This window comes from Stegodyphus dumicola, chromosome 6, assembly GCF_044657685.1.
Source record: "Stegodyphus dumicola isolate Sdum_Otavi_A_Nest chromosome 6, ASM4465768v1".
Lineage (NCBI taxonomy): Eukaryota > Metazoa > Arthropoda > Arachnida > Araneae > Eresidae > Stegodyphus > Stegodyphus dumicola.
The window spans coordinates 58,664,359-58,678,971 of record NC_140773.1 but is presented as its reverse complement, the minus strand read 5'-3'; the positions used below and the strand labels follow the sequence as shown (position 1 = coordinate 58,678,971).

General features: G+C 32.3%; 1 protein-coding gene across 1 annotated transcript in view; it reads right to left on the bottom strand.

Moving 5' to 3' along the window:
* The window catches only part of Myo31DF (Unconventional myosin ID), a 185,458-nt gene that overhangs the window by 25,615 nt on the left and 145,230 nt on the right, over positions 1 to 14,613 (bottom strand). The window contains exons 13-15 of the mRNA XM_035366471.2: positions 12,619 to 12,696; positions 12,306 to 12,472; positions 8,644 to 8,851 (exon numbers count right to left, since the gene is read on the bottom strand). Of these exons, the coding sequence (XP_035222362.1) occupies positions 8,644 to 8,851; positions 12,306 to 12,472; positions 12,619 to 12,696 (453 nt within the window). The remainder of the gene's footprint in view (positions 1 to 8,643; positions 8,852 to 12,305; positions 12,473 to 12,618; positions 12,697 to 14,613) is intronic.

The window sequence follows — 14,613 nt, the reverse complement described above, 5'->3', positions numbered from 1 at the left end:
ATCAATACTGTTCGAATACAAGTACAAATACTAATAGGAGTACAGATATGAAAACTATCATAAATATTAAAAAAACAGAGTCAATATTTCCACAGTCTGTTTTATACTAATGCACACTTCAAAATTTCAATACCTATACACTTATATTCAAAATGAAAGCAATGTAATCAAAGGATTTTACTGATATTTATAATTCTAAGTTTATTAGAAAATAAGAAATTTAAAATATGCATATTGATACTGCATAGATATATGGAACAGTGCTATGACTTAACAGTTTTTGTAGAAACAAAGTTGAAATAAATTTTAATTTTACAGGACTGAGATTAATAAGACAGAATATAACTATTCCAATTATTGCCACATAATAGTACTGTATCTTTTAATTATATTATTAATAAATTTATAAAAGTCAGAGCACCTTTTAAATATTAATATTTCTACAATGAGTATTAACATAAATACTGCATTAAAAAATAATGAATATGATGATTAAAATGTGATAAGTGAAATAATTCAAAATCTATTCTTCAAAATTAAGCATATGCATTTACTTTTTTTTTAAAGAACTAAAACAAATAACGAAACTTAAAACACTGAGTGTTTTGATAAGAATCTGAGATATATTAAACAAATGTTTTCAAATTAAATATTGATTCTATGATGAAGTATTAAAATATAACCCACATTAGTGTATATGTTACGGAGAAAGACCGAAATCTGGAGAATGTCAACATTCACATAGTCGCTTGGTGTATGTCCGAAATATTTTCCAAATACTCTTATTTCTGACTTAACCGGTGAATGTCGACATTCACCATGTACTAATGGTGAATGTTGTTAACATATAAGAATATTATATTTCCTTCTCCGTAATTCATTCGCGAAAAAACGCACTTGAGACTCAGAATAAGAACTTAAGAACAAAAGAACTTGAAACACACAGTACAATCAAAATGAGAAAGGAAAATAATAGAAGTTTTAAATTATGTGATTCAAATCTTATTTATTGCAACAACTTAAAACTATTATGACACTTTGAATTGCACAAGAGGCTCTTGCTTTTACAACTGCATTTATTTGTGGAACACTTCCTTTTGGAATAGCAGTGTGTACATATACTCCTCTCTTTTCGACCTACACCAGAGCATATCTGTGATTGTCGACATACACCGGTGAGGATCCGAATGTACAAGAATGTAAAGAAATATTCGATCTTTCACCGATGTATTTGGTGAATGTTGACATTCTCCGGTGAAATTCGACATTCTCCAATTTTGGTCTTTCACAGTAACGTATATATATCATGTTTCCTCGAAAATAAGAGAAACAAGCCCTAATATGATTTTTCAGGGTCTCTTCCCTAAAATAAGACCTAGTTAAGATCATCAGCCAGATGGGTGCCTTACTGGCAGCGAATGATGAAGTGCAGAAGTAAAACACATGCACACTTAGAATAAAGTGTTCTAAGTCACTCGCTATGTATTGAATATGGAAGATTTGTATTTGTCGCAACCATGGATGTGGTTGCGACAAATTCAAATCTTCCATATTCAATACATAGCGATAGCAATGGACTTGATTTGGCACTTGATTTTTTAATAAATTTTGATACTCAGATAAAATGAGTGCAAAAAGAAAAAGATATTCCACTGAGTACAACAAAGGAATACTAAAAGGTTCCAGGCATAAAATAAAAACTAATAGAAGTTGCAAATAAAATAAACTAATAGTCTGCAGATAGAAGTTGGATGTATGACTACACTGAAGATATAATATAAAGGGGAGAAAGCAACAAGGAAACTTTATGAAGCTACAAGAAGTCGTTACTTGAGTACAGAACACATGCGATAAAATACTGGGCAATTGTATTGCCAATGTCCTAAGTGCAGGCTACATGGACAAGAACAGCTTATTTGAGGAGAGCTCTATTGCACAACATGAGCAATAGAGAGGATAGGGCCAATAACCTTCAGGAAATTAAAGTCACAAAAAATCCAGGCCAGAATTTGTGACTTGGAGCTTAATGATGATGCTCCAGAAGAAAACATGGCTGTATTAAATGCTTTTGTTCATTTTTTAATGTTGCTTGAACAAGAATAAATGTATTTCATGAACCTGAAGAAATACGTTTCTTGAATATGAACAAATGTTAATTATTATGCATGAAAAATAAGACAGCCTAAAAATAAGATGCTAGAGCCTGTTTTTTTACAGCAAAAAAATTAATATAATATCTATACACATATATACACACAGTATATATAAATTTCAATCTCCTTTCAAGTTTATTGCAAGTTTTTAATAGTTTTAGCAGTTCTCTTAGGTATTTACATTTCCTAATTTCAATTTGCAATTGTTTTAAATTAACTTTCCTAGGAGGTAATCATAAATAGAACATTCATAATTAAATTATATATATATATATATATGTAAGATACAACAAGGCAGCCATCGTACTTTGTTTGTAAAATAACTGTAAAAATATGTTTGTAAAATAACTGGCAACCTCAAAATTAACATTCTAAATTTGGTGCTCTTCCCCTAAATTCACCTGTTTTCCCAAGTTTGAGATTTTTCTACGTTATGTAACACTGCTTGAAAAGGACAACCAAAACTTATATTAACCAATCATAGCTTGTTTCTAGAATTGTGCCTACTCTGGTATAAAAACCTCCAGTGAGCTAACTACACCTTAATTCTGAAACTTCTGCTAGCTTCTACCTTGCTAATAACTCCTCGCTTTGCTTTCCTGTTGGAAGTGCCTGCACCTTAATTTCAAGAATCAATGTGCATTGCAATTTATCGTATTTCATTATGATTGAATCATAGAAATGTCTCGGATTTCATCATGATTGGATCAACATCTATGGAGATGATTTTATATGCGTGGAAATAAAGACTGGAAATTCATCAAGTTCATGTTTTGTTGTCTTCATCTGTAAGCACTTACTTACCCTTGGCCACAAGACTGAAAGCTGATTCCTCTTCTATGCTTCCCGGAATTATTATACATATATTCTGGTTGTTATGAAAGTTTTCTACCCAAAAAAGGTTCTTAATAAAGTTGGAAAAAAAAAACATGAAAGCAGTACCATTAGCGCTGATAGTGCTAATCACCACCCAAATCCATAATTTTCTGCCAACATTTTGGTATGTTTTTCAAAGCATTCGACCCAGAAACTTGGTGGCCGCGAGTCCAAAAACAGATCAAACTCATTTTGAACCTTCTATGTAGAATGGATGACAACAACAGCAAGATGTAGCTACAGGTGTGGAAGTAGGTAAAAGTCCGAACGAGCAATGTGCGGGCTATATGGTGGATGTGGCGAAAGATCTCATTTGAGTCTGTACAGAGTCCAGCTGGTGAATGCAGACACAAGTGGTCTTGCATTATCTTGATGGGACATTACCTTTTTATGCCGAAACTCAGTTTGACATTTTTCCTTGATAGTAATCAAGGAAAATCAACACAGACTAGCACCTCACTGTACACTTTACAGTCGAGGGTTTAACTTTTTCGGATACTCTTTGTGGACAATACCATGGCAATCCCGCCAGATACAAAGCATGATCTTTCTGATAGTCAAATTGCACTTTGCGACACTGCCAACGGGCTCAATGGGCACAGATCAACATCCTTTTCAACTTGTGTTTTTAAGTAAATCTAATTTTCATCACAAGTGATGATCTGGTCCAGAATTTTGTCCTTGCATTGACATTCGAGCAGATTAGTGTCCGCCCGAACATATTTGCTCTTATCTGCTTGAGTCAACTCATGCAGGACCCAGCTATTGAACTTAAACGTCAAGTTTATGCGATGCATAGTGTGACTAATGGACATGGCACTAACATTTAATTCCTTAACAAGTTCTCAATGGTTGCATGCTGATCTTCTTCCATGAGTTTTCACAGGCAGGTCTCATCAATATCAGTAGGCCAGTCAGAGTACTCTGTTTCTTGAAGGGCATAGTCCTTGTTTTTGAACTTTTGGTACCAAACCTTCATAGTGTCATATGATACAACATTAGTACCTAAAGCTGACACATGATTTGGTGACATTCTGTAACTGATTTGTTGCAACAGAACTGGAAGCAAATGATAGTTCTAATCTGGTAGTGTTCCATTTCAGACACCTTGTACTTAACGATATTTTTTTATAAATTTCACAACACAGTGTTCTAAAGCAAGTCTCTTTCTTTCAATTGCCAAAAATGATTTGACAAAATATTATTAAACATGCCATAGTGAACTGTTTGGGCAGATGATATTTATGATGGCAGGAAACTTTCATCAAAACCCAATAAGTATTCAAGTAGTCACAACCTGTTTTATGTAACTTATTAGTCTACCTCTTCATCAAATAACTGAAGACAGAATCTAACACTTGGTGCAGTTAGTAATGTTTACAATAAAATTCTACTAGCTCTTTGATTATAGTTTATTCTTAATTTAATTGCATTAATTTTTTTACAATTTACGTCTCAAAGAACCAATAAAAAATTTCAGATTATTATTTAAGAATATATTTTTATATAGCATGATAAAAGCCATTATCAAACTTAAATAATTTTATAGTTTTAACTTATCTTTTATTTTATAAATTCTAGCAGAAAATTCTTTCCGTTTGGGAAGTGAAAGAAGATAATATTTTCCTTCCCTTCAATTATATTTATTCTACAATATAATTTCTGTCGTTACTTTTGACTTCTTGACAGCATGACAGTAATTTGAAAACTGTCTTGTCCTTAGGGATGAAGAACTGAGATAGAGCTTAGCTGACATCTGCTTCAGTTCTGAATCCCCCCCTTCAAATAATTTTGCAAGGAGTGATAATCAAAGGATGCTATGTCTGAAGAGTAGGGTGGATGCAGCAGAATTTCCTAGCATAGTTCTGAATCATCAAAAAAGCATTTGGTCAAGCATTATCATGATGCACTATGATGTGCTTCCTACGGAACATCACTGGCCTCTTTACTTTGACTGCTTTGTTTAAATAGTCCATTTGCTGACAGTATCCCTCTTAATTGAGCTTTTTTTCAGGCTTCAAAAGGTCGTAATGTATTGGTGCTTGGACGTACCAGCATTCTTTTATTCACGTTCAAACTTGGTTTTGAGGTGAAAAGGAACAGGTTTTGCAGGCTCACAGTATGCTCTTTTCTTAACGATATTTTCATAGGTAATCAACTTTTCATTCCCAGTTAACATCCAGTCCAAACAGATTTAGGTTTTGTTCTGATCAAGCAGACATAAGCATATGATGGCCCAATCATGCAAACTTTTCTTAGATAACTCAGGAGACACCTATCTGGAATATTTATAAACTAATTCTAGTTTCTGGATATGATCCAAAATTATTTGTTAAGCCGAATAAAGTTTTTCCACAATCTACGATGTTATAAAAGGGATCTTGCTCTATCATGGTCTTGATAATATCGTCATTAATTAAAAATGACAGCCCACAGCATGACTTATCATTAAAATTGAAATCACCTGCTTTAGATTTTTTTAACTATATTGTTCAGCATGTTCTATCCAAAATTGCATCTCCACCAAAAACAGCCACTAAATTTCTACATTCTTCTGTAGCATTTCTTCCTTGTTGGTACAAAATACAGTATCCTAAATAACTTTTATCGTTAGCCATGTTTACATGATGTCTCACTTAATAATGACATGAGGCACTTTTGTTAGTTTATTTAGAAGAATAGATGTTCATAAATTTAGTGATACAGAGACAGCCCTATATGTCTCAAATGAACACCTGCATGCATGATGAAACTTGAAATGACATTATCGGACATCATTTTCTAGTAGACCTTACATATTTTACGACCGAAATGGGAAGTGTCTGACCAAATCGGGAAATGGCCAAATTTGCTGTAAACTTACTGGCCAATATCCAGTCTTTTCTTGACTTCGGAACTCGGCTAGCCAGTCCACGAAACGGCAAACTCAGAATGGGAACAATCAGCGAAACTTGGAAGGAAAAAAAGTCAACAGCAGATTGCTTTACATTTTATTAATTACAAATGATGAAAATCAATTATGATAGTGTTAAGCTTATAAAGTACCTATGGCTTTCATCACTAATTACAACAAGATGAACTTTTATGGCATTTCGAATAACACAACAGTTGGTTCTTTATGCATTCACAGTGATTTGGTGCACACATAGTACTGCAATTACATTGAGTTAGTGCAAGCCCATCGGTCAGTAATTAAGTAGACGTGATGGTTCGTAGTGATTTTTCTTATGTAACCACAGATTCCAGTAGAAGCAGTTTCTCATGCACAATGAAAAATTCACTTCTAGAATAGTTCTTTTTAGAATCCCATGTTCTGTTCCTAACTTGTAAAAGCCGCCTTCAACTTTCAAGACAAATGCAAGAACACTTCTTGGATCACCTCGACTTCTTTCAACATCTCGTATATGGATGCGCACATTATCTCCAACTTTCAATGGTGGGAATTTTGCTTCTGAATTTTTAAGCATCTTCGCAGCTTGGCCCTACGAACTAACATCAGCTGCTGACCAAACTAACATCAGCTTCCTGATTTGTTTATTATAACATAACCTGCATGTAATTTCTGCTCCATACCCTTCGTCTCTTTCACTGCTTATTCCACAAATTGCATGGACATCACTGCCGCAGGATCCACAAGAATGGTCTGAGCTGTACTCTTTTTCACACACTACACAGATTTTTTTTGCATAATTATCAGGCAACTAGTCTGAACTTTCTTATGCTTCCACCACCACAGCAGCAGCAGCAGCAGCTTTGTCATATCTGGAGGTACTCCCTGCATTTATACTATCCTCCATTTCTTGTTCAACCTTTTCAAGGTCTTTCTCTGTAACTAACATACTGACAACCTCTCTGGGCAGATAAGGTAATTAGGCTCATTTTTGCTTTGCAGCCAAATACGGCCTCGTATGGTGACTACCGTACTCCTTGGTGAAAAGAACGTTTTGTCATGAATTTAACAAATTGGAGGCTCTCAGTCCAATGTGCTGATTTGTTGTATATCTGCATCCATGTCATCATCAGATTCTGAATGTCCTGGTTTGCATGTTCGACGAAACCTTGGATTTGGCTATGCCTCAGGTTTCCATGTAGCAGTTTCAGTTCAGGCCACATGCTCTTTAGTTCATTTAGATTTTGGTTCACAAATTCATTCTCATTATGTGATTAAAGCAAGCTTGGAGCCCCTATAAAGGTGAAGATATCAAGTGGCTGGAAAGCAATTTCTTCTTTGGTTTGAGAGCATGCAATAACACCAACTTGGTTAAATGATCCTGATAATTGAGTACAAACTTGTACTCACCGTCTGGGCTACTTTGCATGTCTACAAGATCTATCTAGCATCTTGAGTTAAATTCTTTAAATATCATTTTGTATCGTATGTAGTACTGAAGTATATTTACATTTCTGCATCTTTTCCTAAAGCTACATTAAAAACATCAAAATCCCTTACTTTTACATGCACAAGAGAGCGAAAATATGCTGTACATATATATATATACATACATACATAACACTATGCAATATGCAGACAATTATTACTTTATTTAATGCTGCTGTCAGAACGGGGACAAGGGTGAGGCAAGTGATGGACTTGCCTCAGGTGAATCACTAGAAAGGGCGCCAAATTGGTCATACGAATTTGAAAACTACTTTTTCTTTTTTAATTTGTCAGTTATTATTAGTGGAAATAAGCTTCAGCAAACTTAATAAAACAATAGGAAGAATTGCAAGAAAACCTGGAAATTAATGCAATGTGCATTTCGATGTCATTTCTTATTTATCAAAAAAAAATTTTTTAACATTTTCATTTGAAAGTTATAAATAATTGGCTATATTATAATTGGCTATATTATTTTTCTGAATTTATAAAGTTATGATTAAAAAATACTTTAAGAATTATGGTATAATTATGATATTTTGATTTAATACATTTACTTTTGTTTAATACACATATAGCTATTTTGATATATATATATATATATATATATAAAAGGGTACACATTTACCTTTTATATATACATATATATAAAAGGGTGCACATTTACCTTTTTGCCTCAGCTCAAAAAATATCATGGCACAGCTCTGGTTGCTGCTATCTCACTGTGTGTAATTTATTAAATTTCACTGCATTTATATATGTTACATAAATACAATAACACGGCATTCAGTTTTATCAGCTATTTGAGACAAATGTGTATGTATCACAACATATTACCCAAAAATGTAAGAGCATGGCTGTATTTAAAAATAAGAAATAATTAAGTGGTATACCTTTGTTGTACATGATGAATGTGTAAAATGGACCTATGATAAAAATTTTAAAATAGTTTTCTTTTGTTTGTTAAGTTGTATTACGGCACAAAACCAATGATGATTATAACTACACTATACAGCTGACAGAAGAAATGGATTTAATAGAATTACTTAATTTATATATAGAAAGAGGAGGTTACCTGTTTAAAGTCCATTCTGACTTACACTCTCATTCTTCTTTCCTTCGCACTTAACCCTCTAGATTCAAAAGGCTTTACACAGTGCCCTAATGTTGCAAAGGCTAAACTCATAAACATACATACCTCAGTTTGGAATTGAAAATATGAAGGCCATAACTTACTTTTTGTAAGAAGACAACAATGCCAGGGATTAGTTCAAGTCTTGCATATTCTAACTGTGAAATGGTCTGAGGAGACTGAATAAATATTTTTGTTGCACCATATTTAACATCATCAGAAAATCCTTGTTCATCTATTAGCACCCTACAGCCATCTTTTTCTGATCCTCCTCGGAAATTTGGCCAAGTGTACTTTGAGATCATTTTATACCTAATTTTTTTTTAAATCAAGAAGATAAAAAAAATATTTTTATTCAATCAAAATATTACTAATTTTTATTATGGTAGACATCACATATACTACATAAATGACATTATAAAAATAAAGCAAATCCTTATCATTAGCACAAATCTCTTTACATGCATATAAAGAAGAAATTATGAATTTTAGCTCCATAAAATTAAATTTAAACTGATGCCAATTTTTTTGCTTTAAAATGCATTACCTTTAAAATATCAGTTAAAGATAAATGTAACTCTCATTAAAATTAACTGAATATTTAAATGTAAAAAAACCCTAATATCATATCTGAATGCATTTTGTTTTAGTTCTCATACAAATTAATAATGATAATAAAAGGAATTAAGTACTTCAATAAATTCTGTTTCATTCTATAAATGAAACAGGATTTTCAAATCATGGTAGTGTAGTAAATAAAAGGTTATCAGAAAGCAGATACAAAATGAGACATGAACAGGAAATACCACCAATTTTATAATATTAAGTAAGTGCATATTATATTCATTGCTTAATATCCCAGGTCACACATACATACACAGTCCACAAAAGTCCTTAAGCAGCTTTTATTTTTGCAAACCTTGGTCACAGTCATAAACATCCACTTATAAAAATGTTTTAAATGATGCAAATATTCATGCTTTGGCATTTAAAAATTTTTTTTTTTTTTCAAATTAAGAAATTTAAGCTTTTACATACTTTTCGAATTCATGACATTTAGTAAGAGTTTATCAGAAAATATAAAGCATAAAAACATTGGACTTCAGTACAAAATAAATTGGCCATGGTATTTAACTTAAAAATTTGGTAGTTCTGACATTATTTCTGGCTTACCTTGATGGGTCGGTTAAAGAATAAATTACAATAAACTGAGGAACATTTTTTTCCCCTCTTTTATGTCATTCAATGATTTCTTTTGTAATTTACTAGAGTGAAAACCTCCTTTATTATTCTGTTACATATGGTATGCTGAATATTGTCTTCCTACAATAGTTGATAGTAAATTCAAACAAGCAAATTATAAATCTTCAGAAACTAAAAATATGTTTACATTCGCATGCATTTTTATTATTCGAGAATCAAGCTAATAAATAAACCAAAAATTCCTTAAACTAGCAGCACTTTTCATTTTAATTCATGTAAATAATATCATACCTTGTCTATGCACTAATTCTGAAGCCTGCCACTGTATTCTAGAGCACAAATTCTATAATATTCATATAAAATTCTGTGAATAAGGTCTCCTTTTTTTTTTTTTTTAAACTACCAATACTTTTCACAAAAGTCTGCATTGTAATAATTATCACTTTATTATAAACATCAGAGCTTTACTAAATTGATCTTCATTTTTAATTTTGTATATATGCAAACATTTTGCTCTTCAACTTGTGTATGGCCTTCAAACTATATTTCAAATATTAAAATGAAATATTTTGGTCAATTTTTGTTGCACAATAGTAAAACTTTAAAAAAATAACGAGGAATAAACAAAGGAAGATGAATCTTTATAAAAAAAATTAAATTTTCTAACTTCATATATTTGATTTTTTAAATTAAAAAATCTGACGTGTACACCACGACTTCCTTGTATGGAGTATTAAATTATACGCATTTTTTCTTGCATTTCATTTAAACTTATTGGATTGAATTAAATCTACTTTGCGACAGTGCATAAACCACAATAGAATAAATGCATTCTTTAAAATTCACTCTATTTGTTTACCATAGCGACACTCTGGCGCTAGGTTTACTTAACAGTATATTTCGTTCATATTATAACTCAGAATGCACAAAATTGATATCATTTAAAGAATTATCTAATCGTTGCCACATGCTCTATTCAAATACTATAATAAAGCTAGAACAATCTATAAAAGAAATTAAGCAAACAAAACAAAACAAAAAAAGAAACAGTTTTTCAAAGACGATTGAGTATTTCACATTCAATTAATTCAGTTCTCACTTCGCGACAAGGCAAAAATACATAAAAACTCAAAATATCTGTATTAAAAATGACGAAGTAACTCTTAAACACTTTTTCCTCGAAAAATTTCCAGAAAAGATTAAGCATTATTTAATTCACAATAATAAATGAAGGCGTTATCTTTGTTGTCACGAAGCTACGTTTCTCTAGATTGGCAACAAATCCACTACTCTGCTGTTTCAAATGTAAACAAGCAATGGCCACCATCAAAAAAATTATTAGGCTTAGCGGCACTTAAAATAACTTTAAAATTATTGATAATTCTAAAAATATTGCATACAGATTTACTAAAGGCATAAAAACCTTAACCGGAAGATAAGAAGAACAATATAATTCAATCATTTTTAAAGCAAAAAATATACAATTTACAAACATATAAGAGTAAAGAAACTGAGATCGCTGAGCCGGATAACAGAGTGGATATATATATATATAAATATATTTATATACGTTTGGCGCAGCCGATTGCAACCAAAATACGAGGTGCACATCTACACGTTATACTAGTCCTATATACAAAATTTCAACGTTCTGAGGCTACTCGTTTTTGAGTTATGCGAGATACGTACGTACATATGTTCGTACTGATGGCACGAAAAATTATCTTCAGAATTCATTTTAAAGCAGTTTTATAATTTTTTTTGGAGGAAAACAGTCCTTTATCCTGTTCTTACATACAGATATCACTCAAAAACATCGTTAAGTTGCATTCGAAAGCGGTCAAAATGGATATTTTCATTTAAATATGCTGCCTGAAACTTTTCGCGATTACAATACTTCCTTTTTACTTTGTACAAGGAAGTAAAAATGTGAAAAACGTGAATACTTTCATATTTTAAAACATGTTTATAAATGGAAGCGTATGTGTACAGCCAGTAATAGGAGAAAAAAAAAAGGTTGAATGATAATTTTTACAGACATGACACAAAATGTAGCCTCTAAGTAACTGCATTAAAAAACATTTCCCTTTATTTAATATAAATTAGAAAATTAAGCTATTTGCTATTGCAAAGCTCTGAGCTATACATACAAGCAACAATGCCACGGAAAAATTTTTCAGCTATATACCAAGAGAAATTAGATTTTATTCACATTATGTTAAACACTAATGTAGCCAGACTATTCAGCCACTAACAAAACAAACTGGAATAACCACATTTTAGGAGACTCGTTCAACTCAATCATTCATAGGCCTAAATAAGAAATAAATTTCAACAGTTCCTATACATATAAGAAATATATACCATAAATCCAAATACTGCTTAAATAAGAGAAAAACAAAACTAAAGGAAAAAGCTAATATTTGAAATTACATGAAAAAGGGAGGACTTAATTTAAATGAAAATAGTTTTATAAATATATATTATTATATTTAACTAACATACACAAAAAGTAATATTATACATATTTTTTACATATAATGATGCAAGACAGAACACTCACCTGCGCAAGAAACGATTATAAGTTTGCCTGTATGCAAAGCCGGCACGTCTCACTCGAACATTTTCCAACAGACCAAGATAAGATACTTGATGCTCGACCATGGTGTCATCAAAAAAAACAGCAGATTTCTGATCATTTGGTTTTATACAGCGGACATAATATGGTTCCTGGATAATACAGTTATGACGTGAAATATTAGCTAAATAATTCATTACATAAATTACTCAAAATTAGCGATAATGAATTTAAATTACAATACAATATTAATTTTTTCTACATTTTGTCTTAGAAATTTTAATATTCTCATACATACTTTTGTCCCCAAATTCTTTACAAGTGCAATCATAGAGTTTTTAAACAAGGTACCAGCTGTCAAAGGCCGTTTCGTTACCTAGAAAAAAAGTATCAGTACGCTAAAAAAGAACAAATTTTAAAAACATCATGTTCAAATGTGCTGCTTTGGGTGTATATAAAGGTATTTTATATACTAATTAACCAATTATTATGGTTAATAGATATCATGGTAATTAACCAATTATTATAATTTAAACCTCTACTATAACTTCTCCTTCTGTAGTCCTCATCAAAATGCAGATAAGTGGCTTGTTTACTTAAACTGTGTTTGAGTGTAAATAAAGGTATTTTATGTTAATTAATAAATTATTCTGATTTAAATCTTTATTATGACCTCTCCTTTCTGTAGTCCTCACCAGAATGCAAACTAGGGGTTTGTACATTTAAGCTGAGGGTTTCAATACTTAGATCTTCAAACAGCCTCTTCTTGCTATTATTTACCACAGACAGTTCAGCCTAACTTTATTTACGGCTTTAGCATCTTGCTAGCCAATGTTTAAAACATACACCATAATTGTCTTCAGCCAGCTTAAATAGTTTTTTTGCATTGCAGTCGCAGACTATGTTACCAACATTTAAAATTAACATTATGTTAATTTAAACCCCCACCCTGAGATTTGTCTGCTGCACAGGCATGCCTTTCTGTTCATTTAAGACCTAAAAAGATTATTTTAACATTCTTTAAACTTTGCGATTTGTTTCAGACTATGCGATAATGCACATTCAGTCTAGAAGGGTCTGTGGGACATTAACACAAACTTCTAGATATAGCAGAAATATCTGTGTCTTTAGAAATCAACATGAGATCTTAAGAGAATTTTTGTTTTAAAAAATATATGTTTTCAGATTTCCACTTGGTGTGACAAAGCAGAAAAATGTTTATTTATTTACAGGTTTATAACTTTTCAAGTGGACTGTATATATGAAAATGTTTATCTTTATTCAGATTTTCTTCATGGATATCCGATCCAACAGGTTCTGATGCTTCATAAAATATGATAATTACAAAATATTTTTCACTTAATTCACAAATCTGCCAATTTGAATGAAAGAATTTTTTTTTTTTTCCACGTTTATACTTTCCTTCAGATTTTTGAATTTTATTTTATGTTTCATTTTAGATTTTAAACAATTATATTTTATATAGACTACATTTACATTTTAAAAATCTTCTTGAAGATACAGTACATTAAGTAAGTACACTCACGTTTGTGAAAATTGCAACACCAAGAAGGAATCGTCATAATTGAATGCAATTTAATACACAGTTGAGTGGTAGTGGTACAAATAAATGATTAAATGTTCAAAGCAAACAAACAAGAACAAGAGATCAGAATCAGTATTTTGTGTGGTCACCACGCGCCGCAATAAGTGCTGCTACACGACGTGGCATGGAGTCAAACAAAGTTTGAATGTCTGACTGAGGAAGAGCATTCCATATCGTTTGTATGCGTACCCAAAGTTCGTCTGCAGACGCAACAGGACGAGGATCACGAGCAAGACGCCGACCAATGACATCCCACACATGTTCAATTGGCGACATATCCGGGGAACACGCAGGCCAAGGAAGAAGCTGTACCTGCTGCGCTGCAAAGAAGGATTTAACAATCCGAGCAGTATGAGGACGGGCATTGTCCTGTTGAAATACAGCGCCTGGCAAGCTTTGAAGGAAGGGAACAGCTTCGGGCTGTAGAACTTCACGGATATACCGGTTGCTGTTCAGATTTCCCACAATTCGTAGCAATTGAGATCGTCTATGATATGCTATGGCGCCCCAGACCATAACTCCGGGTGTTCGTCCACTGTGGCGTTCGATAATGCACTCCGGAAGGTGGCGTTCACCGGCATAGCGTCTGACACGAATGCGGCCATCATGGTACCACAAATTAAAGCGGGATTTGTCAGAAAACATGACATGCTGCCAATCAGCACGCCAGTCTCTATGCTGATTGGC